At 43.4% G+C, this 26,392-nt stretch overlaps 1 protein-coding gene across 1 annotated transcript; it reads left to right on the top strand.

The window, feature by feature from the left end:
* The first annotated feature begins 4,170 nt into the window (after positions 1 to 4,170).
* SLC7A3 (solute carrier family 7 member 3) lies at positions 4,171 to 9,403 on the top strand. Its single transcript, XM_065900332.1, has 12 exons — positions 4,171 to 4,290; positions 5,300 to 5,703; positions 6,034 to 6,192; positions 6,354 to 6,531; positions 6,729 to 6,841; positions 6,967 to 7,189; positions 7,382 to 7,521; positions 7,616 to 7,718; positions 7,964 to 8,130; positions 8,295 to 8,461; positions 8,794 to 8,902; positions 9,034 to 9,403. Exons 2-12 carry the CDS (start codon positions 5,334 to 5,336, stop codon positions 9,162 to 9,164), a joined length of 1,860 nt encoding a protein of 619 aa, XP_065756404.1. The 5' UTR covers positions 4,171 to 4,290; positions 5,300 to 5,333; the 3' UTR covers positions 9,165 to 9,403.
* Positions 9,404 to 26,392: the final 16,989 nt, after the last annotated feature.

Here is a 26,392-nt window from a genome sequence, read left to right as displayed (position 1 = left end):
AAGATACCACTTCACACTTACTAGGATGGCTATGATAAAATAAAAGATGGATTATAACAAGTGTTGGTGAGAATGTCGAATAAATGGAACCCTCATAATACTGCTGGTGGGAATGTGAAGTGGTGCAGCCTTTGTGGAAAACAGTGTGGCAGTTCCTCAAAAGATTAAAAATAGAGTTACCATATGATTCAGCAATTCTACTCCTAGGTATGTACTCAAAATAATGTAACACATATGTCCACAGAAATACTTGTATACTAATGTTCATAGCAGCATTATTCATAATAGCAAAAAAAAAAGGGAGACAACCCAAATGTCCATTGGCTGATTAACGGATAAATAAGTTTTTTTCCCCATACAATGGAACATTATCTGGCAATAAAAAGGAATGAAGTATGTACTTATACATGGTAAAACATCCATGAACCTTGAAAACATTATGCTAAATGAAAGAAGCTGGTTCACAAAAGACCACATACTGCATGCTTCCATTTAGGTGAAAATGTCTAGAAAAATAGGCAAATTTATGGAGACCGAAAGTAGAATTGTGGTTGCCTAGGGCTGGAGTGAGGGGTTTGGGAGGAAATGGGGAATGACTGGAAATGGGAACAGGGTTTCTTGTTGGGATGATGAATATGTATACAATTGATTGTAGTAACGGGTGTACAGCTCTGTGGCTATACTAAAAACTAGTGAATTGTTCACTTCAAAAGTTTGAATTTTACTTTTTTTTTTGCGATACGCGGGCCTCTTACTGTTGTGGCCTCCCCCGTTGCGGAGCACAGGCTCCGGACGCGCAGGCTCAGCGGCCATGGCTCACGGGCCCAGCCGCTCCGCGGCATGTAGGATCTTCCCGGACCGGGGCACGAACCCGTGTCCCCTGCATCTGCAGGCGGACTCTCAACCACTGCGCCACCAGGGAAGCCCCAAAAGGTTGAATTTTATGGTATGTGAATTTTATCTCAATTATCAAAAGAGTACGTACTATATGTTTCCATTTATATAAAGAACAAAAACAGGTAAAAAAAAAAAATCTAGGCTGTTAGAAGTTGGGACAGAGGTTGCCCTTGTCAGAAGGGAAAGTAGTTACTGGAAGGAAGCATGAAGGGGATTTCTGGGGCACTGATAATGGTTTGTTTCTTGATGTGGGTGCTGTTACAGGAGTGTGTTCATTTTGTGAGCATTCATTGAGCTGTACACTTACGATACCAGTGTGCACATTTCTCTGTGTATACCGTACCTCAATAAAAAGTTAAAAAATTTTAAGCTCTGTAAATGAAAGCAACAAACATAGGAAAATATTTGAATCAAATATTACAGAAGAAAGGTTAATATCTATATAAAGAATTAATTCTCATTTATAAGGAAAGCATCAGGACCCAAATAACTAAGTTGGAAAAAGAAAAGATATGAATAAACAATTTCCAAAGGAAATAGTAATTCTAAACAGAATGCACTTCTACTTTTATTTTATTAGCAAATGACTTGTTTAAATTATAGCTATGCTGGTGAGATTGTGGTAATGTTGCTTTGCTGTAACATGCCTGATAGCACTGTAAACTGATAAAAATCCTTTGGGAAAGCACTGTAACAAGTATCAAAATTTACAAATATGTTCATTATCTTTAACTCAATAATCCCAATCCTGGGAATGAAGCCTAAGAAAGTAATTCAACTAGAGACATTGTATTAATGAAGGTGTTTCTTAGAACAAAGGAAAACTGGAAACAACCTGAATAAATGTTTAAATGGTTAAATAAATAATGGTACATCAGTGCTATGGAATATTATGCAACCACTAACAATGACAATTTTGAATGCTAGAAGTAATTTGAAAAATATTTATTTGATCATGAAAACAGAAGCATGCAAAATTATATGATAATATTGGGTGGGTTTTTTCTTTTTTTGCAGTTTTCATTAGTGTTACATTGTTTTATAATAAAAACAAACAAAAAAATTCAATGTTTTGCACCTGGCCATTATACCACAAGAAAGAGTTAATGAAGCTGGAGAAATCCATAATGGTGGAGGACATCAGGGAGCTTCTGGAAAAATAAAAGCTGAGGAAGGAAATATGGTTGAATCCTACAAATTCATGAAAGGGATAGGTAGGTGAATGAGAAGAGTTGCATAAAATCTTGGAACGCTACAATTGGAGAGCACCTCCTAATGCTTCTAATTAACTGATCAAGTTTTTATTGAATAATTGAATGCCTATTAAGTCCACTGTTAACCTGTACATGCTAGGCTAGTCTCTACATGGGACCCTGACTTTACTTCATGCCTCAACCCCTTGCAAACTAAGAGGCCTTATTAGTTTCTACTTAGTTACTACTTCTTAGTATTCCAGTCTGTACCAAGGACTTCTTTCCCTGAATATTTACAACAGCAACTTGTCGATTAATCTCATAATTGAATCAATCATCTAATCTAAGTAACCAAATAATTATCATACACACTAAAGTATTATTCTGAATATGAATTAAGTTTTTATTGAATACTTCCCATGTGCCAGGCAGGAAGAGTTGACTTCATAATCTCATCTAAGCATCTCAACCACCCTGTGAAACATGTATATTATATCGAAAAACTGAGGCTCAGAGATGTTAGGTAATTTGCTCAAGGCCACACAGTGTCTGAGCTGGAAATTTAACCTAGGTCTAACGCCAAAGACTGCACTCCTAACCACTAGGTAATACAGTTTCAATTGTATTGTGTGTGTTTTCTTTCCCTAACTAGATTTTTAAGACTACGAGGGCCAGGATTTTATTTTCTGTATCCTTTGTAGTCTCTTCATTGCTATGCTAGCTGCTATACATAGTCAGTGCTCAATGAATACTTAAGGAAAGCCAAAATGGAGCTGTAGCTAGCTGAAACTACCAGTTACTTCAAAAAGGATTTATAGTTTAGATAGATTTATTGGTGACGTATTCATAATGGATTATTTAAAGGAAACAAGGATATTTAGGCCCATCCTTAATCCCTGAGATGTCTTGGTGGAAGAGAACCACACCTTCACAACCCTTGGTCCTCCATTCTAAGAACTGATTAGGCTGGATGGGGTTTTAGGGTCTGATACCCGGTGTGATCTTTCTTTGATTCTTCTGCTCCTCTTCTGTTTCCCAGAAACTGCTAGCCTAAAAGGGCTTGTCTCCATGCTGGTGCTTCTCCTGGTTTGGCTTTGCTTGCTGCCATGCCTCCTTTTCTTGTGAATTTAAGTGAGGTATGGTACCCATAGAGGCCGGTATTGAAGTCCAATACACCAGGTTTTACCAGTAAGGTGGTCAACAAATAATTATGGTGTATGTCAGGCAAGTTATGCCTCTGAGCCTCAGTTTACTCATCAGTAAAATGGAATCAAATAAGCTCCCTCCTCTAATATTTCAGTATTGTCAGAATTTCATAGTTAATATTTAGTTTAACATTTATAGGTAGCTGGAGGTACACTATGGAGAGACTGGGGCCTAGAAATCTAGATGGGATTAATTATCTGTGTACAGGTGGTGGTTGAAATCATCTTCCATTCTCCTGCTGACTGCATTAGGAAACACCCACAGTTGAGGGTCAGGGCTGAGGGGTTGGCGTCAGATGGCTGTCCACAATCTGGTAGGGTCCTTGGGAAGGATTTCAGGGGTGAGGTAACCTCATGTAGAAAAGAAAGCTTAGTAAGAATGAGAGTTGAGTTGGAGACTCCCCGGTGCTGTTTTCCCCTCCACCTCACACCCCCCTCCCCCACTCCTGCCAATCACCGATTCTGACTATCAAGGCACAAAGGTAGAAAATCCCCTGGGGTTTCAGGCCAGGAAGCCTCTCATTGTCCGGCTCTGACGCTGAGCGAGGAGAATGGGAAAAGGCTGCCCTCCCCCCTTTCTCGCTCCCTGCCACGCTGGTCTTGCTTTTGCAAGTGGGAAGCAATGTCAGGCCCCACGCAATCCCTTTTGCAAAGCTGGAGAGAGAGAGAGAGAAAGAGAGAGAGAGGGAGGGAGGGGCGGGCGAGAGAGAGAGGTGTGTGTGTGTGTGTGTGTGTGTGTGTGTGTGTGTGTGTGTGTGTGTGTGTGTGTGTGTGTGTGTGTGTTGTGTAGCGAGGAGGATTGGGGGTGGGATTTCATGACGTTACCGGCTCCGCCTCCCGGTGTATAAAACGGGCGCTTGGCGCGCAACGACCCCAAGCAGCAGCTTTGAAGCCTGAGCAACCGAACTCGGCATCCCCAACCCAACTCGGCTGAACTCAGCCTCACCGAACCCTATCCGAGACGCTCCGCGCTCTGGGCTTGCAAGAGCTCCCCGGTAAGCGTTGGGGGCCGACAAGTGTGTCGGAGGGGCGGGCGAGGGTCTGGGCATACCTAGGATTCTCTGGCAACCATGGCATGCAGTTGCATCAACACGGCCGTGACCTGTTGCTGCCGAGACCCCAGCCCTGGGAGCCAAGGCTCCCATTTCCACCTCAGCCCCAGACCTTTTCTAGATGGGGGCATAAGAAACTGGGAGCTGAGTCGCGGGGCATAGGGCGGAACCCCTCCTCTCGGGTGTGAGCAATTTCTGGCTGCTCAGGGGCCCCTCTCGGGGGGCGTCTCCAAATCTTTAGATGTCGAAGCCCCGCCTCACTGTTGATCCTTGCTGGTCAGCCTTGCGGGGCGGGAGGAAGTGGGGGAACATTTGCTTACCCCCCTGGGCGATGGCAGCGCCAGTTACACAGTGTGGGCTTGGAGAGGAAGGATGGAACTGAGTCGGTGCTCACTTTTGATCTGTAGCCGAGGTCGGTCCCCCCACCTCCCTCCGGGAGATCTAGGAACCTTGCTTATTTGAAGCCCTGGGGGCGAGCGCCGAAAAGGAATGTGGATATTGGGTGTGAGAAGGGGGTTCTCCCCAGAGCTGCTGGCCTTTCCTGGGTTGAGTTCTGTTTAATCCCCAAAGAACCACAGGCCAGGGAACGGACACGATTGAGCTTCTCTGGCTCCTGGGTTGGGGTCTAGGATAAACGCTATAGTTTCCCCGCCAAAGAAAGAAGAGACTAATATTGATTGAGCACCTACTAGGTGCCAGGCCACTGAACTATAGGGAGGTTTCACATGCCTTTTCTGAAATTAGTCCTTCCACAAACCTGTGAGGTATTGTTATTCCTACTTGCATATGAAGAAACTGAGGTTAGAGGAAAAGTGACTTGCCTTTGTCCCTTCAACATCCTCCTCCCATCCCCCCCCAGCTCCTTTACTTGGTGGAGTGGGTATTGTAATTCACTCTTAGAGCTTAGGGATAATGAGCCCTATTGAAGGTCTTTTGTCTTGTTTTTCACCAGATCCTTCCTAGCATCCTCTTCAATTCCAGCTAGAATGCTGTGGCAGGCGCTTTGCAGATTTGGTCAAAAGCTGGTACGCAGACGTACACTGGAGCCAGGCATGGCTGAGACTCGCCTTGCTAGATGCCTGACCACTCTGGATTTAGTGGCCCTAGGTGTGGGCAGCACATTGGGTGCAGGCGTGTATGTCCTGGCTGGCGAGGTGGCCAAAGATAAAGCAGGACCATCCATTGTGATCTGCTTTTTGGTGGCCGCCCTATCTTCTATGTTGGCTGGGCTGTGCTATGCGGAGTTTGGTGCTCGGGTTCCCCGTTCTGGTTCTGCGTATCTCTACAGCTATGTCACTGTGGGTGAACTCTGGGCCTTCACCACTGGCTGGAACCTCATCCTCTCCTATGTCATCGGTGAGATGGTGGGGCAGGGGGCGACTGCACAGCCAATGAAGGGGCATGGAGTCAGGAAATCTGGGTGGAGTGGTGAAGTGAGGTGTTCATCATTCACAGGACTTAAATATCCATAAATGCGTGTATTTGTTGGGGGGGCTGGGAGGGTTGAAGTTGTGGAGAAATTGTTTGTTCTACTTACCTCTGTCTTGGTGTCCTTAATTGACTGGCTTTGGTTCTTAAAAGGTAAGAATAGGTGAAAATAGCAGGTATTCTTGTGAGACTGGTCTGGGGGATGGAGGAGAGGAGAGAGGAAACTTTGACCCCGTGTTTCTGCCTCTGGTCCACCAGGTACAGCCAGTGTGGCCCGGGCCTGGAGCTCAGCTTTTGACAACCTGATTGGGAACCACATCTCTCAGACCCTGCAGGGGAGCATCTCACTGCACGTTCCCCATGTCCTCGCAGAATATCCAGACTTTTTTGCTATGGGCCTTGTGTTGTTGCTCACCGGTGAGGCAAGGGACAGGGACAGTGACGGGGGTGGGGCTAGTGGGGACTAGGCCTGGGAGCTTGTGGAGGTGAGAGCAGTGAGAAAGAAGAAGCTGGGAAGGAAAGGTCTGCACATAGAGGCAAGGAAACAAAGCTTGGACTGAGGCCTTTCTTTCCCACAGGATTGCTGGCTCTGGGGGCTAGTGAGTCAGCCCTGGTTACCAAAGTGTTCACGGTGGTGAATCTTTTGGTTCTCGGTTTTGTCATCATCTCTGGCTTCATTAAGGGAGATCTGCACAACTGGAAGCTCACAGAAGAGGACTACAAACTGGCCGTGGCTGGACTCAATGACACCTATAGGTTAGGAGATTCAGGAGATGCAGAGCTGGGAGCATGACGGGGAACAGAGGGATCTGTGCTGAGGGATTCTAGATTGGCAGTGGGGAGGAATGGGAGCCTAGGCCTTGAAGACCCAGCTAAGTAGTTGGGCCTTAGAGAAAAGGAACAAGAGTTGGCTGAACACGCTCTTACCTTTTCTACCCCTTCTTTCACTTTAGCTTGGGCCCTCTGGGCTCTGGAGGGTTTGTGCCTTTCGGCTTCGAGGGGATTCTCCGTGGAGCAGCGACCTGTTTCTATGCATTTGTTGGTTTCGACTGTATTGCTACCACTGGTAACACAGTCATTCCGTTCTGTCTGGGGCTTGGGCATCTGCGTGTGCTCAGGTGGTGTGCGGGTTGGAGTGGTAGAGGAGCGAGCCTGCTTCTCTGATTCAGAACCTTGTGCCCCTTCCTGCAGGGGAAGAGGCCCAGAATCCCCAGCGTTCCATCCCCACAGGCATTGTGATTTCACTCTTCGTCTGCTTTTTGGCCTATTTTGGTGTCTCTTCGGCACTCACGCTCATGATGCCTTACTACCAGCTTCAACCCGAGAGCCCCTTGCCTGAGGCCTTTCTCTATACCGGATGGGACCCTGCCCGCTATGTTGTAGCCATCGGATCCCTCTGTGCTCTTTCTACCAGGTCAGTGTCAAATGTTTGTTCTCCTCTGCTGTCAGAGTCTCAGGTGATAGCATTCCACACCAGAGAATACCCCTTAAAAGGCCCTTAATAGCCCCTAAAACGGCTGTGAGCAGAAGGTGGGGACTCGTTAAGCTCACAGTCCTGAGGAGAGAGATGCCCAGTCAACGCCGCTCTGGGCGTACTTCTCTCCAGCCTCTTGGGCTCTATGTTCCCCATGCCTCGGGTGATCTACGCGATGGCAGAGGATGGCCTCCTGTTTCGTGTCCTTGCCCGGATCTACACCGGCACACACACCCCCATCGTGGCCACTGTGGTCTCTGGCATTATCGCAGGTGAAAACTCTTCTTTGCCCTTCCCCTCGTTGTTTCAGCAACTCCGTTCACTTTGCTCTTGCCTTCGCTCATGTTTTCTGCCCATCAATTTCAGCATTCATGGCATTCCTCTTTGAACTCACTGATCTGGTGGACCTCATGTCAATTGGGACCCTGCTTGCTTACTCCCTGGTGGCTATTTGTGTTCTCATCCTCAGGTGAGACTCCTTTCCTCTGCATGCTGTGGTTTGGGTTTTGATTCTGAGATGAGGAGTGATGGGGACCTGCTCCTCCTTCCTTCTCTTCCTTCATCATCCTGACTTTCCTTGAGGAATATGGACATCCCTCCCTGCCAAAAAGAGTGGCTACCCTTAATGGTGACGAGGAAGGTTAAGCTGCCTGGGAGAAGATGGTATAGTGGTTAAGGGTTGTTCTTAATACTGCCATCTTCCTCTTGTCTCAGGTATCAGCCTGACCAGGAGATGAGGAATGAGGAAGGTGAAGTGGAGTTGCAGGAGGAGAAGATCCATGAAGCAGAGAAGCTGACCCTACAGGGACTATTTTGTCCACTCAACTCCATCCCCACTCCACTCTCTGGCCAAGTTGTCTATGTTTGTTCCTCACTACTTGGTGAGCATTGGCATTTTTCTCTTGGGTCAGCACGATGGGAAGGAGGGGAGTGTGTGGCATTTGGTGGCTGAGAGAGGGTGACCCTCCTTGGAACGGGGTGCCTAATGTCTTAATATGTTGCTCTCAAGAACTGGTTTTGATGTTTCTCAACTTGACCCTTGAAGCTCTACTGCTGAGTGTCCTTTGCCTGGTGCTGGCCCAGTGGTCCACTCCACTGCTTTCTGGAGACCCAGTGTGGATTGCAGTGTTTGTGCTGCTCCTGATGCTCATTGCTGGGATCACTGGAGTCATCTGGAGACAGCCACAGAGCTCCACTCCACTTCACTTTAAGGTAAATGACCTCTTTTTTTCCCCTCCACCAACCCATCTTGGAAGAATACGTTCCAGATACCTTGCAGTCTCATACATATTCTTTCATTGGACAAGAAGGGAAAGATATAGGAGATACCTAGGCCAAAGATGTCTTCTCTGACCCTTCCTTTTCCATTTCCACAAATTCTGCATATTCTTGGAGTCCCATATGAGGTACACTACATGAATGGACACTGAAATACACAGCATGAGTAGGAGTCGGACTCTCCCTTTCCTGGCTTGAGTAGGTTAGGGAATCTCTTTCTATATCACCCTGTGGTCTGTACAAAGAAGATTTTGCTTTGTTCCCAGGTACCTGCTTTGCCTCTCCTCCCACTAATGAGCATCTTTGTGAATATTTACCTTATGATGCAGATGACAGCTGGCACCTGGGCCCGATTTGGGGTCTGGATGCTGATTGGTAGGTATCCACTTGGGAAGAGTAGGCCTCTCGGGTCTCCTTTCCCACCTCCTTTCCCTCTTGAGTAGGAGCCCTATTAAGCCTTTACAGGCCACTATTTTCCCTACCTCACAGCTACCTTTCCCTACTAGGGTTTGCTATCTACTTCGGCTATGGGATGCAGCACAGCCTGGAAGAGGTTAAGAGTGACCAACCCCCACTCAAGTCTAGGGCCAAAACTGTAGACCTGGATCTCAGCAGTGCCTGTACACATTCGATTTGACATCATCACACCTGAATGCTGTCTGTTCTCCCCGCACAATAATGGAGAGTACTCCTGACCACACAGAGAGCTAGGCTTCCCATGGGATGTTGGTGGGGCAACACAGATAGAGCTCTGTATTTATTGTGGAGTGAAGGATGTGTCTGTTCTTTCTTGTCTTTTTTTTTCACTCGTCTACTTTTTAACTGTATCTGTAGCTGCTTACTGGCTTTTAAAAAATTATTAAAAGAAACTAGAAATAGAAACTACGTCTTGTTCTTTGCTTACTGGAGATGATATGGAGCCTGACTTTCAGTGTGGAGAGCTTCAGATAAGTGTCCTTTGTTTGCTCCCATCACCACAAAAGTATCTGCTGTGCCTGTGTGTGCTTTCTTGTTGGCTTGGGGTTTGAGTAGGGTGGTGTAAGTAGCCATCAAGTCTAGTCACACTTCAAGGAATGATCTTGAGATATGTTTTCCCCTTGCTACACAAAAGGTTAGGTTCTGAATCAGTAGACAGCAAGACTCGTCTCTGGGATTTGGGGGTGGACTCTGATCTCAACACTGGCATTGGTCAGGGCCTACACTTAGACCATTGTCTTCTGTTCCACCCCTTCTAGTTGGACCAGTCCTAGACTCCTATGACTACCTGGACAACAGAAATTTTGGCTGTGGTGTTTAGTACTTCTGGGAAGGGGTGGACAATAGGAGAGGATGGGTAAAGGACTGTGTATATGTATAGCTACTGGTTGTTGTAAGGAAACAGAGGTTAGAGCTGCTCGGACCAAGAACTATTCATTCCTCCATTTACTCAACAGACATATGAGGAGCGCCTGTAAAATGCTAGGCCCGTGCTGGGTGCTGGGGATACAAACATGAATAAAACATAGTCCCTGCCCTCAAGGAACGCACGATCTAGTGGGGGAGACAAGCAGGTAAACAGGAAACAGTGCGATTTGTCCCAGGGCAGGGGTAAGTGCCGAGTGCTGCAGAGGCACAAAGAAGGATGTGCTTGACCTGAGTGCACCCTGCGGCTTGTGGGATCTTAGTTCCCCCACCAGGGATTAAACCCGGACCCTCTGCAGTGAAAGCGCGGAGTCCTAACCATTGGACCGCCAGTGAATTCCCTTGAGTAGGTGTTTATGAAGTGGACTGAGGGGAGGGCTTATCTGCCAGTGAACAGTGTGAAAAGGCGTACTGTATTGGGGGTATGACATAGTTTAATGTGGCTGGAGGGCAGCATATATGGGGTTGTGGTGAAAGGTAAGAGACCACACGAATGGCCTTGTATACCCTACCTAGGAATTCAGGTGTTATCTTAAAATGGTGTGTGTGTGTGGAGCGGGGGAGGGGGTGTTGTCACTGAATGATTCCAAGCAAAAGGGGTGGTTGGATTTATTAGTCTGGCAGCAGCAAGGAGGATGGCTTGGAAGAGGGTGGGGGAAGTTAGAGCAGTGTGATAATAGCTGCCATTTATTCAGTATTTATTTTATGCCAGATACTGTGCATATAATCTCTTTTTAGTTCTTGCAATGACCCAATGAAGTAGATGTTATGGTAATTACTTTTTACAGATGAGGAAACAGGTTTGTGGTAAGAGATAATGCTGTAGGTCACATAACTTGGAGTGATCAGGGCCGGGATATGCACCCAGTTCTGACTCTGCAGCCTGTGCTCTTTAACCACTGTGTGACATTGCTAGCAGTAATTGGTTAGAAGAACATCATAGTCATTTGGGCAAAATATTTCAGGATTTTTGGTCATTTGGATGTCGGAGCTAAGAAAGAAGTGGACGACTTAGATTTCTGGGTGAACTTTCTGGGTGAATGATCAAATTATTAGCCAAGATGGAGAGCGTAAGAGGAAGAGCGTATCTGGGGAAAGATAAATTCAGTTCCAGATATGCTGAGTTTATAAATATGTACATGAGTTTAGCTTCATATAGGTGAAGATACATAATCACCCATTGGAACTTGGAGCTAGGCTAGAGGTCTAGGCTAGAGTTACAGATTTAGGAATCATCAACTCAGAGGGCAAATGAGTATGTAATGGAAGCTGTGTGTGGGGCTAAAGATTGCCTTGGGGCAAAATAAACAATCAAAAAAACTTTTGAAGCACAAATGATATTTCCTTTATGTACAAAGAACTCATAAAAAATAAGAAAGATGAATAACTTGTTAGAAAAATGAGTACAGGATATAGTGTTCAGAAAGAGAATATAAGATACCAACAAATATAAAAAAAGATACTGAACCTCACTCAACAAGAAATGCTAATTAAAACAACCATGAGAATTCAGTTCTTACCTTCCAGACTGGCAAAACAAATTTCGATGACAAGGCATTGGCAAAAGTGAGGGTAAACAGGCAATCTTATGCATGATGGGGATATACATTCTTGTGACTTTTGCGGAGGGTAATTTGATGATGCCAGAATTAAAAACACATTCTTTTTGATCTGACAATTTCATTTATAGGAATTAAAAATTTACGTATATGAGGATATTTACAGTAACATTATTCATAATAGCGTAAAACTTGGAAGCTACCTGATGTGCACTGGCCAGGAACTAGTTAAGTTATATTAATTCAGTGGAAGACATACAGCCATTTAAAAGATGAGATCTTGCTTTCCTGGACATAAAAGCTCATTATAAATCTAGGTTAAATAAAACAACATGGCATTTACTCAAAAAAAGAAAAAAAAGATAGAATTATATGTGCCAAGAGGTGATATGGAAAGAGCTCCAAGTCACACTTTAAGTAGAGACAAAACAAAATGGAACAAAAACCCCGAGGTTCAGAATATTTGTGTGAAAGAGCAAAAGAGGATGCATTTATACCTTTTATTTTTTTTGAAAAGGTAACCAGAAACCTCTGGTTTCTCCTCTGTACTTTTTCAGTTTTTCACCAGGTACAAACGTTATTTTATTATTATTTTTTTTTTTGCGGTACACGGGCCTCTCACTGTTGTGGCCTCTCCCGTTGCGGAGCACAGGCCCCGGACGCGCAGGCTCAGCGGCCATGGCTCACGGGCCCAGCCGCTCCGCGGCATGTGGGATCTTCCCGGACCGGGGCACGAACCCGCGTCCCCTGCATCGGCAGGCGGACGCTCAACCACTGCGCCACCAGGGAAGCCCGTTATTTTATTTTTTAAAAAATTAAAAAGAAAAAATTTTTTTGGCTGCACGTATGGGATCTTAGTTCCCTGTCCAGGGATCCAACGTGTGTCGCCTGTGGTGGAAGCGTGGAGTCAACCACTGGACCGCCAGGGAAGTCCCCAAACATTAGTTTTTAAATTCCTTTTAAAAATCATTATGATAGTAAAAGATTGGAGGAACTCTAACATTGAAGTGATACAGGAGGAGGAGGACTCAGTGTAGGAGGAGGTGGAGACAGGAGAGTGACGTGGAAGTCTAGGGAGGAAGGGACCTCTCAGGTAGCAGTCAACAATGCCAAATGCTGCCTAGAGAGCCGAGTTAAATAAGATGAGGACAGAAAGGGTTCATTGGTTTTGTCAGTTAGTAGGTAATTGATCACTTCAAGAACAGTTTCTGTCAAGATGGTGGGGGGGGACTGCAGTGGGTTGTGAATGGAGGGTGAGGAAGAGGACCTGGGCTATAGGCGAGCATTTCAGGGCACCGCTGGAGGGAGCTGAAGGAGAGGTTTGGGTTTTTTGTTTTGTTTCAAGATGGGCAATTCTTGCATTTACATGCTTAAAGGAGATTGTCAGTGGAGAGAGCGATAAATCCCGGCACTACTGTTTAAATAAATCTTTTGTGGAGGAAGGAGTAGTTCTTTGATTTGGTACTCTAGGTCTTTTTTCATTCAGTGCTATGTTTCCCAGACCTCAGACAGGTAAGTATAGCCTTCATGAATTTTTCTCTTTTTGTGTAATTCCTGTACTATTTAAAAAAAAACACCAATTTTTAAGCTTAAATACACTTCTTTAAAAAAGAAAACATTTACCACTATCATAAGTGGAAAACAAAGTATTTTCCTAATACACATTAAAATATCCAACTATTAAAAAATGTTTGGCTGTGCACCACCTAAAATAATCACATACACCATATTTTGGAAACAGTTAACACAGTGAATAATATCTCCGTAGGACACTATGCTTGAAGCTGGAGTAGAAAATTGCTTTAGGCATGGTCTAACCTTGATCTCCTCAAGGAGCCAGAGATAAAATTGGCCCAAATAAGTACAGACACAAAGTGGGAAATAATAGGTATCCTAAGAGAGGCCTGAACGAAGTACCATGGGAATTCACATGAAGGAGTTCTGTGAAGTCTTCATGGAAGCTGAGGCTTTTAAGCTGTGCTTTAAAGGATGGGTAAAATACGTAATTTCAGATATGGTGGGAGAGCATTTCAGGAAGAGGGAACCTTGTGCACAAAGGCAAGAAGATGGGAAAGTTTATAATTCAGTTTGCCCAGAGCCTAGGATTTTGAAGTGCTGAAGTGGAAAAAGAAGGCAGGAAAGGCAGATTCCAGTCACTCTAGAACTCAGTTCCAGGGCCTGTAAGTAAAGGGCAGGAAGTGTGTGGATAAGAGTGTTATAATATGTGAAGGAGAGAGTGGGTCTGTGATTTGTTTCAATGAATTAACCTCAGCTACCTACTCATATGGTTATATCCTAGATTTTGCCAGAATGTCACCTCTGAAATCACTATTTCAAACATCAAATTCTCTGTCTACATCTTCCCAAGCTCCAGCTCATTTGCTCAAGTAACCCCACTGCAACAATTCTTTGACTTTGTGAATCCTCCAATTCACACTCCCCTACTCCCCAGATACACCTTCTCTGTGTTTATCAGTTTCCTCCAATCTTTGCTTGTTCCCTTTACCACTTAAATTTCTGAATTTATTATCATTATCACTCTTGTGAATATCTTCACCTCACTAGGGAATACTCCCGAGTCCTCTCCACCTCACCCGGAGGAATCCAAACATCTTCTCCATACCGTTACCTGTGTAGCTCAGGATTGTTGGCGGCAATCACACAGCTGGGCAGATTAATGATCATCAACCTTAATCAGGCCCTCAAAGAGGATTTCAGCCGGAAATCATCTTTTTCTCTCCGATTCCCCTGCTCTCTGAAACAACTGTTTCTTACCTTCCTCACATTCTTCAAATCTCTCCCTCCTACTGTCTGCTGTTGACTTTGCCTCATACTTTATTGCAAAAACGCATGCCCATCACATAAAAACTCCCTCATCTTCCTGTGGATTTTTCTCTTAATGGAAATAGCTTTTCTTTTTTTCCCCTAATGATAAAAATGTGTTCATTGTAGGACATTGAAAAACTGAAAGATATAAAGAAGAAAGTAAAGATTCTCCCAAATCCCAACACTCAAAGATAAACATTGTTAATATTTTGGTAAATACTCTTCCAGACATTTTCATTCAAATATGCATACGTAAGTGTTTATCTTTTCTGTGAGACAGTTTACATATTAGTGGGATTGGTTGGTCGCTGTAGCCACTTCTGTCTCTTCCCATTCACACCCAGGTGGGAACCATCCCAATAGTTTTCTTAAATTGAAGTATATAGTTGATTTACAATATTCTGTTAGTTTCAGGTGTACAGCATAGTGATTCAGCTTTGTTGCAGATTCTTTTCCATTTATAGGTTATTATAAGATATTGGCTATAATTCCCTGTGCTATACAGTAAATCCTTGTTGCTTATCTATTGTATGTGTAGTAGTTGGAACTCCCTGTATAGTAGTTTTTTTAGTCACTCAAATCTATAAAATCATACTTTTAAAAAATTAATTAATTGATTTTTATTTTTGGCTGCACTGGGTCTTCATTGCTGTGTGCGAGCTTTCTCTAGTTGCGGCGAGCAGGGGCTTCTCACTGCGGTGGCTTTTCTTGTTGCGGAGCACGGGCTCTAGGCGTGCAGGCTTCAGTAGTGTGGCACGCAGGCTCAGTAGTTGTGGCACACGGGCTTAGTTGCTTTGTGGCATGTGGGATCTTCCCGGGCCAGGGCCCCAACCCGTGTCCCCTGCATTGGCAGGCGGATTCTTAACCACTGTGCCACCAGGGAAGTCCCTACACCTTTTTGAGCAGTTGGTAACTTTTTTCTTTTTTTAAACTCAACAGTAGGATATAGGCATTTCCCAAGTTTTATACCTCTACGTTGTTTTCACAGCAGTGTTTTTAAAGGCTGTATAAGTATGCCGCTATATGGTACTAATGTACACTAGGTTGTATAAATAGTCCACATTTAACTAGGTGAACACATAAGAGATTTACAACGTCTCAGTGAACATTTCTGTTAATCTATCTTTGCAAAATTTTCCAATTTCTTCTTTAGGAAAATTCCTAGAAGAGGAATTGTTGGGAAACGGTACACACATTTAAGACTTTGATACCAATTGCCAAACTGCCCTCCAGAAAATTTGCAGTAATTTGTACTCCTAACCGACAGTGCACAAGAGTGCCTGTTTTGTGCATCTTGTCAGTTTGAGGTTTTGCTAATCTTTTTAACCTTTGCCAATCCGATAAATGAAAAAAATTCACCATGCTTTATTATTTGCGTTTCTTTGATTACTGGTGGGGTTGAACATCTCTTCATGTGTTTATTGGCTATTTATATTTCTTCCTGTGCAAATTGTCTGATCATGTCCTTCACTGATTTATGTGCTAGACTATTTGTTTTTTTAATTTTAAGAGCTCTTAGTGTTTATCTGTTATATATGTTGAAAAAATCTTTTTCTTATCTGTGGTTTGTCTTTCAACCTTGCTTATGGTACCATTCAGAAGATTTTAATTTTTATGTGGTAAAACTTATCATTATTTTTCCTTTTGATTCTGGTTTCAGGTCATGTTTAGATCTTGTCATGTTTATAAAATACTCACCCAAACTTCCTTTAGAAGTTTTATGATTCAATTTAATCTTTGATGAATCCAGAATTCATTTTGGTATATGAAATAAGGCAGGGATCTGGTTTTATTTATTTTTTTAAATGGCTATCCGGTTGTTTCAATACTTTTTCCGGACCAGCTCTTTTCTCCACTGATTTGAATCATTTCTATATATACTCGGGCCTGTTTCTGGACTGTATTTTGTTCCATTTATCTGTCTGCATGCACTATTACCATACAGTTGTATTTACGGTAGTTTTAATATCTGGTAGAACAAGCCCCTGTCCCTTACTTTATTATTACTTTTGTTTTTAGAATTTTCCAGACTATAATTGCGTATTTACTCTGGAGGTGTTTTTCTTCTTTTAACAAGGTGTAATGCTACCTTCTGCACTACTTTGCATTCTCGGTTGCTTACTCTCTTTTAATCCAGTCTATTAATGAGAGTCTTAATAAGCGCTCATTAGAGTCCAAGTTGTTCACCTGCCTTACGTAACAATCTCTTTCAACACTTCTGCACTAAATTGTTAAAGGGTTGCGGTGGAAAATTTATAGTTTATGCTAGGGGTAAGGTAAGATAATTTACAGCATGTTGAGTGCTGCTTAATGGTATTTTACTACTCACTCTTGCATGTCCTCCCCAATATGTAACTGCTTCTTTTATGATCTCTTTTCCTCTTCTCTCTCTCTTTGACTTTTTTTTTCTGTCTCTTAATTCTCATTTACTTTTAACATCTAGAGAGGCCATCTAGATCAAAACCAAAAACATTGGGGCCACCCATACAACATAAGGGTTTTTTACCCTTTCTGCATATTTTCCTTTATTCCACTGGCCCTTTCAGTGCAGTGGTGTCAGCTCAGTGAGTAGCCCTGACTTTGGAGTCTTATTTGCAGTCAGTATTAATCAACAGAGTCATTTGATTCCTATATGCCTGATATAATCTTGGATAATATAATATCCATTCTACTACAGACATTATTAATCACTAAGAGCTCTAAAAGGACCCCTGTGGGCTTGAGAGCTGAGGTCTAATTATTGTCCTGTTTCTTCATCTGTTCATCCGTGAACAAAGGAGTTATGCTAGAGCCAGGAGCTTGGGTGGAATGATAGAAGTTGGGAGCCCTTAACTGCCAACCAGGAAATGGGGAGTGATAATGGGAACTAACATTCGTTAAGTACCTACCATATGCCAGCCACTGTTCTAGATGCTTTATGTACACTATTCCATTGAACCAGAAGCCTAGAATTACTTTTACTTTTATTCCCATCTTACAGATGAGGAAATTGAGGCGCTGAGATTCTAAGTAGCTAGCGCCAGCTCATGCAGTATGTAGTGCGTGAGGATTCAGTCAATTATGGGATACCACCAGACTTCTTCCCCTAATTTAGCAATCTAGGATTGTGAAATATATATTAAGTTGCAGGATTTAATAGAGGAGGATCCAAAAGAAAAGTAGTTAATAGCAGTACTTCCTGTTTTCCCCCTTTTCTTCACTATACTATGTGATCTAGATGCAGAAAATTTTGAAGAGGGAAAAGAAATTATTTTTAGAAATCCCATCTTTTCCACGATAAATAACGACTGACTCTGAGACTCTCAGGGTCAGGAGGCAACTCTGTTAGTGTTCCCAGACTTGAAGCCACAATCTCTTCTCTTCATCTTGTTAGCCAGCTCCACATCTGGCTTGACTGAGGTGCACAAGGCTTAAAAGAGGGATATGTGAGGGAAGGGGTGGGAGGCTTGTTAATGCTTTGGCGTGTCCCCAAATTTGGAGGCCTCATGCCTTAACACTGTTGTCTCTGAGTGGAGATTTCAGTAGAGGCCAACTCCTTGGTTGCAAGCATCACTCGCAGATTTAGCTGGAATCAAACATGTTCACATATATATATATTCCACACCATCCCTGAAACCATTTGTTTGGAGTTGGGTAGGACCCCTGCCCTTGCTGTGAGCCTGCAGGGGAGTCACTGTGTAGTTTCCTTCAGATTTGACAATGGCAGGGCAGCAGAAACATGTCTTGGAACTACAGGGTTGTTCAGTCTCCTCAACTTCTTTTTTTTTTAATTAATTAATTAATTAGTTTTAATTTTTGGCTGCATTTGGTCTTCATTGCTGCTTGCAACCTTTCTCTAGTTGCAGCAAGCGGAGGCTACCCTTTGTTGCTGTGCGAGGGCTTCTCATTGCAGTGGCTTCTCTTGTTGCGGAGCATGGGCTCTAGGCGCGTGGGCTTCAGTCGTTGTGGCTCTCCGGCTCTAGAGTGAAGGCTCAGTAGGTGTGGTGCACGGGCTTGGTTGCTCTGAGGCATGTGGGATCTTCCCAGACCAGGGCTCGAACTCGTGTCCCCTGCATTGGCAGGCGGATTCTTCTTTTTTTTTAAAATAAATTTATTTATTTTATTTATTTATTTTTGGCTATGTTGGGTCTTTGTTGCTGTGTGTGGGCTTTCTCTAGCTGCAGCGAGTGGGGGCTACTCTTCATTGTGGTGTGCAGGTTTCTCACTGCGATGGCTTTTTTTTGTTGCGGAACACGGGCTCTAGGTGCAGGGGCTTCAGTAGTTGTGGCTCACGGGCTCTTAAGAGTGCAGGCTGAGCAGTTGTGGTGCACAGGCTTAGTTGTTCCGCGGCATGTGGGATCTTCCCGGACCAGGGCTCGAACCCGTGTCCCCTGCATTGGCAGGCGGATTCTTAACCACTGCGCCACCAGGGAAGGCCTTCTCAGCTTCTTATATTTCTGACCTTTGCACTCTTGAATAACCATTCGGCAACACTGCTTACTTTCCGTTTCTTCCTCCCTCCCTCTGTCCCTCTTTCCCCTGCCTCCTTCCCTCTGTCCCTTTTCTTTCTTTTGTTTGTTTTTGTTTGTTTGTTTGTTTTTGCAGTATGCGGGCCTCTCACTGCTGTGGCCTCTCCCGTTGCGGAGCACAGGCTTCCGGATGCGCAGGCTCAGCGGCCATGGCTCACGGGCCCAGCCGCGCCGCGGCATGTGGGATCTTCCTGGACCGGGGCACGAACCCGTGTCCCCTGCATCGGCAGGCGGACTCTTAACCACTGTGCCACCAGGGAAGCCCTGTCCCTTTTCTTTTTTTCTTTCGAAGGCCTACTCTAACTCTTTCCTGTAACCCTCGCCATCTGCACTCTTCCCGCAGTAACTGCAGTATGTTTCAGTATTGCACTATACTCCCTCACTTTCATTGATTCTCACCCCGGCTCTCTGAACTGCATCCCCAGAACTTCACGCCTGGACTGTGCCCAGAAACTCAGGCTTCGAGATGAAGGGAAAACGTCAATTGGGAGAGGCCTCTCATTCACATCACTATGGGGGGAGGAGCTTTACAAGCGTCTTCACTGGCACTGGGGACTTGGTTTGCGCAGGGAGCACTGTGGCATCCTGGCGGAGGTGTACAGGTTAGTTGTTTCTAACTAGCAAGGAGATGCGGTCGTTAGGTCAACACTTTTTAAAGTGGCCCTGAGGCAGTGATTTTGAACTGTGGAGCTGACTCTCCGGTGAAGGAAGACGGGGAAAGACAGGGTTTCGGGACTTGAAGTATGGGGAGTGGTGCGGTGGAGGGACTTGGATGAAGTGTGGGGAGTGGTGCGGCAGCGCGGCACTTGGATGAAGTATGTGGAGTGGTGCGCCGGCCCGGGGGGCGGGGTGGGGGGGTGGGGTGGGGGGGTGGGTTGGGGTTGGGGGGGGGGCGCGAAGGACCGTCAGTGATTGGATGCTTAGAACGTATGTGCGTCGGGGTCAGGGGATTTTGAACCAATTAGGCGGATTGTCCTTAGAAAAGAAGTCCGACGAAAGTTTCCCCTGAGCCGGAAACCCGAAAGTTTCCCCTGAGCCGGAAACCCGTGGCCGGAGTCCCGTCGCCGTACCGCTTGCTGCTGCCTCTCATTAGCTGCTTTTTCTGGGTTTTAAAATTTCCTCAGCATTTTTTTTGGGTAACAACTAACAGGAAAACTTTGAAAAGAAATTTATTGAGAAGCTGGAGAATAAAGGACAGAATATTAAAATATTTTCTTATTTCGTAGGCCTGAACCGGAGATTTAAAAATGGACGCCGTTGATTTTCGTTTCATGGACTTTAAAGGTATTTAGCTTTGCACTAGAAAATGTCAGACTGTTCGCTGCCTTATCTAAGATCTTCTGAATGTATTTTGTTTCCGAATTTTATCTCTTTGGCCTATCCACAGCTCCAAGTTTTCTCCTGTAGGTATCGGAAAGCAGTGTTGATGTTTAAGACACCTGAACCCTTTTATAAACTAGCGTAGGGAAATAGAATTCACAATTCACAGCTTGTTTTCTCAGGATTTTTGTGGCATGCATAATAACACTGGTTTAATCTGAAATAGAAATCTGCTGCGTTAAAAGTACATTAAAAAATTACGGCTAGATCCTGAAGTGCCTTTCCATAATCATCAGTTAAAAATAAATTATATCCTGTGTAGCTTTAGTTTTTTTTTTTTTTTGCGGTAAGCGGGCCTCTCACTATTGTGGCCTCTCGCGTTGTGGAGCACAGGCTCCGGATGTGCAGGCTCAGCGGCCATGGCTCACGGGCGCAGCCGCTCCACGGCATGTGAGATCCTCCTGCACCGGGGCACGAACCCGTGTCCCCTGCATCGGCAGGCGGACTCTCAACCATTGCGCCACCAGGGAAGCCCTCTATGGATGATATTTGTGGGAGTTCTTAGTAAACAGAAGCAGTTCGATGGACTAGAGCCCAGATTCCTCGACCATGCCAGATATGGGAGAGTTCACCATACTTCTTTTTTTCTGGGGACATGATTAGACCTGTGGTACATTCGCATTCACATTCATATAATAATATGTTGTAACCAGGGTGGCTACAAATCTATGCTTTAAAAAAGTTTAGGTCAGTATTTTGTCAATGCTTGTCATTTTAAAACAACAACAAAGCCCATTACCACCTACCTGAAGCTTTAATTTAGGATATACTATCTTAAAGATGTAAGTATTGAATAGGGATTATGACTTTTAAGTATATGGTATTTGAGATCTGGTATTTACATAAATATTTGAAGCACACAGAAAAGTAAGGAGAATAATATAATGAATGCCTCTAAAACTACCACTAAATTTTGTTGAATCTTCACATTTTGTCATATGCTTCAGATATTTCACTGTTCCAAAGAATGAAAAGATTGAGGTGCCTGTTTTTCATCATTTGAAATACTACATAAATTGTATCATTTTGTATAGTTTTTTTCCTGCAACTTGTATTTTTTGCTCAGTATTATGTTTTGGATATTTACCCATATGGATATTTTAGCTCTAGTTCATTTATTTACACCGCTGACTAGTAATAATACATTGAATATAAGTGTACCACAATTTATTTAATCTCAACAGCATTACAACATTGTGTTTTGTAGTGTTTATTAGGAGCTTTTAAAAATTTTTGACTGCCACCTATGGCAAGGAAATATTATATTTTACGTCACATCCCAGTATCAAAAGTTTAATGAAATCATTTTACCCTTATTACACACAGCACACTATGATATTTCCTATTCTATGCTTTTTCATTTACAAAATGTTGGTTATGACTCACTAAATTTATTTCTTGAGCACTAGTGGGTGAGGCTCTAGGGCAGTGCTGTACAGTTGAAACACAGTGCAAACATAAATAATTTTATATTTCCTAGTACCACATTAAAAAAGGTTAAACAGATGAAATTAATTTTAACAATACAGATTATTTAGCTCAGTATATCCAAAATGTTATCATACTAACATGTAATTGATATAAAAATTATTAATGATACTTACATTCTTTTTTTTTCTGTACAAAGTCTTTGAAGTTTGGTATGTATTTTATAGTTAAAGCATATCTCATTTTGGACTTGCCACATTTCAAGCGCTCAATAGTCACATGTGGCTAGTGGCTGCTCTATAGTGGCAGTGCTATTCTCGGGTGTACATTAAGAAGTTTTACTGCTGGGTCAAAAGCTACAAGCATGTTTAACTTAACAAATATTACCAAATTGCTGTCCACAGTAGTTTTAACAATTTATACTCCCTCTTCTTTTCTCTTTCCCTATATTATTGCTAATATTTGGTATTGCCAGACTTTAGAAATTATTCATGAGTGAAGGGTTTTTAAAATTAATTAATTAATTAGTTTTGGCTGCATTGGGTCTTCATTGCTGCGCGCAGGCTTTCTCTAGTTGCGGCGAGTGGGGGCTGCTCTTTGTTGTGGTGTGAAGGCTTCTTATTGTGGTGGCTTCTCTTGTTGCGGAGCATGGGCTCTAGGTGTGCGGGCTTCAGTAGTTGTGGCACGTGGGCTCAGTAGTTGTGGCTTCCAGGCTCTAGAGCGCAAGCTCAGTAGTTGTGGTGCAAGGGCTTCTTACCGCGGTGGCTTCTCTTGTTGCGGAGCACGGGCTCTAGGTGCGCGGGCTTCAGTAGCTGTGGTACGCGGGCTCTAGAGCGCAGGCTCAATAGTTGCGGTGTGCGGGCTTAGTTGCTCTGTGGCATGTGGGATCTTCCCGGACCAGGGATTGAACCCGCGTCCCCTGCATTGGCAGGCGGATGCTTAACCACTGCGCCACCAAGGAAGTCTGGTGGTGTTGTTTTTAATTAACATTTTATTCTGGGGTAATGTTAGATTTACAGAATAGTTACAGAGATAGTGCAGAGAGTTCCCAGACACCTATCAGCCAGTTCTGTTTTCTCTCACATTATCATCTTACATGGGTGTTTTAATTTTCATTTCTCTGTCAACTAGTGAACTTGGATATATTTTCATAAATTTATGGACCATTTGAGTTTTCTTTTCTGTGTACACAGCCTTTTCAGTCAGATTTTGTAAAAATGGACCACAAAGGGCCATGTGATGGCTTAGCTTATTTTCTTCTCAGGGAGAATTGACATAACATCCCTCTTTTTGTACCACCAATTCCAATCAATTTCAAAGCCAAAAAGGAATACAAATTGGTCTGTTATACTCACTGGGTCTAAATAATTATAACTCCTTTCCTGCATGTCAGCTCTTCAACTATTTGAAGGTAGTTATGTCCCCTGGGAAGTCTCTTCTTCAGATTCAGCATTTTTAGTTCTTTCAGTCATTTCTCATATTACATGGTTTCTAGTCCTCTCATCATTTTGTGTGCTGTCCTCTGAACATGCTCTGTTCCTTTCATGTTATTCCTTAAAGTATGGTACCCAGAACAGAACACAGTTCTCTAGGTTCGATATGATCAGCTCAAAATAATCTTTCTCTTTAGATTTAAGAATGATCATTATTGTCTTTAGATACCGATATAGCTAAGATTGATTTTTTTTTTTTCTTTTTTTGGGTGGTGGCAGTCACACCACACTAATGACTCATTTTGAGCTTTTGGTCTCCAGAAGACGCTCAGTCTTTTTTTTTTTTTTTTCCGGTACGTGGGCCTCTCACTGTTGTGGCCTCTCCCATTGCGGACCACAGGCTCCGGATGCGCAGGCTCAGCGGCCATGGCTCACGGGCCCAGCTGCTCTGCGGCATGTGGGATCTTCTCAGACTGGGGCACGAACCCGTGTCCCCTGCATCGGCAGGCGGACTCTCAACCACTGTGCCACCAGGGAAGCCCCCTCAGTCTTTTTTTAATACATGCTTCTATTAAGCTGCATCTTGCCTGTCATATATTGGTGCAGTTAGTTTTGGAGACATAAGTGCAGGGCTTTAATTTTTTCTTACATTAATGTCATTGCTATAACTGGAGATTTAATTTTTGTTCCTGATTATATCTTCTGTCTTATTTGTTATCTGTTTCTCTTTCAACTTCTTCATCCAAATCATAGATAAATTTGTTAAATAGGAGAGGGCCAAGGACAGAATGTTATGTCATTAAAAACTTCACTTCAGGGACTTCCCTGGTGGTCCAGTTGCTAAGACTGCGCTCCCAATGCAGGGGGGCCTGGGTTTGATCCCTGGTCAGGGAACTAGATACCACATGCTGCAACTAAGAGTTCTCATGATGCAACTAAAAATCCCGCATGCCACAAGTAAAGGTCCCGCATACCTCAACTAAAGATCCCGCATGCCACATTGAAGATCCCACATGCCACAACTAAGACCTGATGCAGCCAAATAAATAAATAAATATTAAAAAAATAAAAACTTCAGGTTGACGTCAGTTCATTAAGCAGCAAGCTCTGAGTATGCTTTTTAAAAAAATTTGTTTATTTTAAAATTAATTTTCATTGGAGTATAGTTGATTTACAATGTGTGTTTGTTTCTGCTGTACAGCAAAGTGAATCGGTTATACATATGTCCAGTCTTTTTTCGATTCTGTTGCCATATAGGTCAGTACAGAGTATTGAGTAGAGTTCCCTGTGCTATACAGTAGATTCTTAGTTATCTTTTTTTTTTTTTTTTTTTTTTTGCGGTACGCAGGCCTCTCACTGTTGTGGCCTCTCCCGTTGCGGAGCACAGGCTCCGGACGCGCAGGCTCAGGGGCCATGGCTCACGGACCTGGCCGCTCTGCAGCACATGGGGTCTTCCTGGACTGGGGCGTGAACCCGCGTCCCCTGCATCGGCAGGTGGACTCTCAACCACTGCGCCACCAGGGAAGCCCCCTAGTTATCTATTTTATATATAGTAGTGTGTGTATGTCAATCCCAATCTCCCAATTTATCCCTCCCCTCTCTTTCCCCCTTGGTAACCATAAGTTTGTTTTCTACATCTGTGACTCTATTTCTGTTTTATAGATAGGTTCATTTGTACCATTTTTTTTAGATTCCACATATAAGTGATATCACATGATATTTGTCTCTCTCTGTCTGAGATCTACTTCACTCAGTATGACAGTCTCTAGGTCCATCCATTTTGATGCAAATGGCATTATCTTGTTCTTTTTTATGGATGAGTAATATTTCATTGTATATATGTATACCACATCTTCTTTATCCATTCCTCTGTTGATGGACATTTAGGTTGCTTCCATGTCCCAGGTATTATAAATAGTGCTGTAGTGAACATTGGGGTACATGTATCTTTTCGAATTATGGTTTTCTCCCGGTATATGCCCAGGAGTGGGATTGCAGGATCATATGGTAGCTCTATTTTTGCTTTTTTAAAGGAACCTCCGTAGTGTTCTCCATAGTGGCTGCACCAATTTACATTCCCACCAACAGTGTAGGAGGAGGGTTCCCTTTTCTCCACACCCTCTCCAGCGTTTATCGTTTGTAGATTTTTTGATGGCCATTGTGACTGGTGTGAGGTGATAACTTGTAGTTTTGATTTGCATTTCTCTAATAATTAGTGATGTTACGCATCTTTTCATGTGTCTGTTGGCCATCTGTAGCCTTCTATGGAGAAACGTCTATTTAGGTCTTCTGCCCATTTTTTGATTGGGTTGTTTGTTTTTTTGATTCTGAGCTGCATGAACTGTTTGTATATTTTGGAGATTAATTCCTTGTTGGTTGCTTCTTTGCAAATATTTTCTCCCATTCTGTGGGTTGTCCTTTCGTATTGTTTATGGTTTCCTTTGCTGGACAAAAGCTTTTAAGTTTCATTAGGTCCCATTTGTTTATTTTTGTTTTTATTTTCATTACTCTAGGAGGTAGATCAAAAACGATCTTGCTGAGATTTATGTCAGAGTGTGTTCTGCCTGTTTTCCTCTAAGAGTTTTATAGTATCCGGTCTTATATTTAGGTCTTTAATCCATTTTGAATTTATTTTTGTGTGTGGTGTTAAAGAATGTTCTAATTTTATTTTTTTACATGGGGCTGTCCAGTTTTTCCAGCACCATTTATTGAAGATACTCTCTTTTCCCCATTGTGTATTCTTGCCTCCTTTGTCATAGATCAGTTGACTGTAGTTGCGTGGGTTTATCTCTGGGCTTTCTATCCTGTTCTATTGATCTATTTGTCTTTTTTTCTGCCAGTACCATACTGTTTTTTTTTTTTTGTGGTATGCGGGCCTCTCAGTTTTGTGGCCTCTCCTGTTGTGGAGCACATGCTCTGGACGTGCAGGCTCAGCAGCCATGGCTCACGGGCCTAGCCGCTCTGCGGCATGTGGGGTCTTCCCAGACTGGGGCACGAACCCGTGTCCCCTGCATCGGCAGGCGGACTCTCAACCACTGCACCACCAGGGAAGCCCCATACTGTTTTGATTATTGTAGCTGTGTAGTATAGTCTGAAGTCAGGGAGCCTGATTCCTCCAGCTCCATTATTCTTTCTCAAGATTGCTTCGCTATTCATGGTCTTTTGTGTTTCCATACAAATTGTAAAATTTTTTGTTCTAGTCATGTGAAAAATGCCATTGGTAATTTGATAGGGTTTGCATGGAATCTGTAGATTGCTTTGGGTAGTATAGTCATTTTGATAATATTGATTCTTCCCTTCCAAGAATATGGTATAGCTCTCCATCTGCTT

The sequence above is a fragment of the Phocoena phocoena genome, chromosome X (genome assembly GCF_963924675.1).
Source record: "Phocoena phocoena chromosome X, mPhoPho1.1, whole genome shotgun sequence".
Taxonomy (NCBI): Eukaryota; Metazoa; Chordata; class Mammalia; order Artiodactyla; family Phocoenidae; genus Phocoena; species Phocoena phocoena.
This window is presented reverse-complemented; position numbering and strand designations above follow the sequence as displayed.

What these genes read in the sequence shown, in the direction of transcription:
- SLC7A3 (XM_065900332.1), top strand. Translation starts at nt 5,334, where the DNA reads ATGCTGTGGCAGGCGCTTTGCAGATTTGGTCAAAAGCTGGTACGCAGA. An exon ending in CATCCTCTCCTATGTCATCG is followed by an intron (nt 5,704 to 6,033) that starts GTGAGATGGTGG and finishes CTGGTCCACCAG; the next exon opens with GTACAGCCAGTGTGGCCCGG. An exon ending in TGTTTGTTCCTCACTACTTG is followed by an intron (nt 8,131 to 8,294) that starts GTGAGCATTGGC and finishes TGACCCTTGAAG; the next exon opens with CTCTACTGCTGAGTGTCCTT.